The 3,162-nt window shown below is 34.8% G+C and overlaps 1 protein-coding gene across 1 annotated transcript; it reads right to left on the bottom strand.

The window, feature by feature from the left end:
* Positions 1-899: 899 nt before the first annotated feature.
* On the bottom strand, positions 900-3,162 carry LOC136796437 (putative ankyrin repeat protein RF_0381; the record flags this gene model as incomplete). Its single annotated transcript, XM_067050187.1, is given in 1 exon segment — positions 900-3,162. A coding segment is annotated over 1 exon segment (1,596 nt). The 3' UTR covers positions 900-1,536.

Here is a 3,162-nt window from a genome sequence, read left to right as displayed (position 1 = left end):
TGACTAATAAAAGATGAAGTAGGCTAGGTTACGATTTACTTTAAAAGTTCTATCAGAGAGGTTAGAACAGATAGGAAATATGTTGGGGAAAAGAACTAATGGAATTAGTAGTAAAGTCCAGGGTAACAGACTTGGTCAAAAGCCTATTCAACATGGAGTAAGACTTCTGTCCTATAAACCCCACATTCTAATGTGAAGATATCAAACACCATGACACTGTTGTATATGATATGTTCTAAATCCAAACTGGTGGTTAGGAATCACATGAGTCTAGATCATGTACAGATGCTCAAGAATGTATTTGCCCATGATTTTTCCCACATTGGCCAGGATCTTTTAGTATGGGATTTTATATACTGCATTAGTAGAAAGCAGGTAAAAAAAGAGGAATATGGATCCAACTGAATATTTATTTATTTATTAATTAATATTTCAATCAATAAGCCGCATATTAATAAATAAACAATTGTATCGTCACTTTTTTTAAATTATTATTGATTTTAAAAATATTATTGATTCATATTTATTATTTTGAACATATTAAATAAAAAAATAAGATTAATATAATAATTAAATATAAATCATACAAATTTATTATTGAAAACATACTGTATTACATATTATAGGAGACAAAAAGTACCTCTTATTGTATTTGGCCAGTGACCTATGTTATGCACCATTAAACAGCAACCAATTCTCTAATTTCAGTTATATCAGATAGTATACTATAATCAGTTTTTATTGAAATGGTATTTTTATAATTTATACATAAGATATAATATAATAAAGATATTTGTTTTGTTTTTTAAATAAAATTTTAGTTATTGTCCTACTATTTTTTTTTTAATGAAATTAATGCCATTATGTAATTTTGTGAGGAACATAAATTAATTAATTCATTCAATATTTCAAAAATGAATTAATTCATGTTTGAAATAGACAATAATGTTTATGTATACTGAATTATTTTATTACAAGACAGAGTCAGAACTGTGGGGGTCTGTCAATGATGAGTTAATGTTATGATAGTGTAATATTTATTTCTAAATATAATATTTAGAGTATTGTTATAAAATTGATGAATTTTATTGGGTGGATTTTAGAGGACCTCTGTAAGGCAATGACAAAATCCAAAATATTGAAGGAAAAGGAAAGAATAAAAATCATCTAATAAATAATTACGTTTATTTTCTTTCGATAAAACTAAAAAATAGAAACTGACAAGGGAAAACTTCTTAATAAGCGACAATGAAGTGGTATTTGTAAATAAAAATATAATACATTTAGAAAATAATTTCGAGAATGTGGGTTCTAACAGTTATGAGAATGATTAAATAAAAATATTTTCAGGGAAAATATGGTAGACATAAGATTCGGGCAAATCCAAGTTTAAATATTTTTCATTATTTTAGCTTTAAAATGTATTTAGTTAATGCCCTAAATGGTCAATGTAGAGTTAAATTATATGTATATAGTTATAGCATTTAATATTCTTCATAAACTCAAATAAAATAACCAATTTTCAGACCTTAAAAATTAAAGACCTGGTTGGTTTTCTCCATGTTCGTTATTAGTATCGCCTTCTAGAAGCAAAGAAATAATATCATTCCTTTTCGCATACCTAGCGACGGAAAGCGGAGTTGAACCCTTTTCCGTTATGACATCTTTGTCAGCACCAGCTTTCAATAATTCTTTTGCTATTTCAAGCTGGTCAAACCAAGCTGCAAAGTGTAACGCCGTCCAGTTCTTATCGTTGCGTGACATAACATCTGCTCCCCTTGCCAAAAGTTCTTTTACTACTCCAATTTTACCTTTCAGAGTAGCGAAAACGAGAGGGGTGTTACCGATTCGGTCCTTGGCTTCCTTGTCAGCTCCAGCATTTAATAGTATATTCACAACCTCCACTGATCCTCTGGCGGCGGCTTCGTGAAGGGCCGTGTATCCAATTTTGTCTTTTACTTCGACATTTGCACCTCTGTTAATGAGTTCCATAATGATATTTTTATTGTTATTCATTGTGGCAATATAAAGTGGTGTGTAACCTTTTTTTTCTGTTTTCACATCGGGATCAGCGCCGGTATCCAACAATGCTTTTAATACACTTCGCCAACCCTTCCAAGCTGCGTAATGTAAAGCCGTCCAACCAATTTCGTTACGAATACTGATATCAGCTCCACGTTCTAAAAGAGCATTTACTACCTCTAAGCCTCCTTTCAAGACAGCGAAAATAAGCGGGGTGTTGCCATCAGGACTTCTGGCATTTTTATCAGTTCCCCCATCCAGTAGCATTGTCGTGATTTCCAAATACAATCTGGTAGCTGCTTCTTGAAGAGGTGTAAATCCATTTTCAATCTTGATCTCGGTGTTCGCTCCACTCTTTAGTAGAAGTCTCACCAATTCTGTGCAGTTAGTAGTTGTAGCAACATAAAGTGGAGTTAGGCCTTTCCCATTCTGCGCATCTTTATCGGCACCTGCATTTAATAATTCCTCTGCAATTGATTGGTACCAATTTGGAAAACTATTACCCTTGCTCGCTGCGTAGTGCAATGGAGTGGATTCAAGTTTGTTACGTGCATTGGCATCACACCCACGTGACAAAAGCTCTCTCACTACTGGTACACTGCCACGCAAAGTTGCCAAAATCAGTGGAGTGTTTCCACTATCATCTCGCGCTTCCATGTCTGCTTCATGGTCAAGAAGTATTCTGACCATGGTAAATAAACCTAAGGCGGCAGCCTCGTGAAGAGCAGTGAACCCTTGATTGTTTTTCTCTTCTGTTTTTGCGTTGGCGTTGAGAAGTAGTTCGACGACGTCGCTGCTGTTCGAAATAGCGGCCAAGATGAGGGGTGTCGAGCCTTTTTCAGTCCTCGCTTCAATGTCGGCTCCGGCTTCCAACAATGTCCTTACAATAACTAATTGGTAAAAGCGATTATCTCCAACCGCATAATGTAACGCCGTCCATCCGTTATCGTTGCAAGCAGTAACATTCGCTCCATGTTTCAAAAGCACCTCTGTTACTAACTTATTACGGCGTGAAACAGCGACTATGAGTGGTGTGTTACCATCCTGATCTCTAGCATCAATGTCAGCACCACCTTTAAGATGGAGTTCTGTCTGTTCATCGAAACTCATAGCTGGAGCTACGTGAAGAGCTGCGAACCC

This window comes from Halyomorpha halys, unplaced genomic scaffold, assembly GCF_000696795.3.
Source record: "Halyomorpha halys isolate HHAL.00 unplaced genomic scaffold, Hhal_1.1 Scaffold75.1, whole genome shotgun sequence".
Lineage (NCBI taxonomy): Eukaryota > Metazoa > Arthropoda > Insecta > Hemiptera > Pentatomidae > Halyomorpha > Halyomorpha halys.
This window is presented reverse-complemented; position numbering and strand designations above follow the sequence as displayed.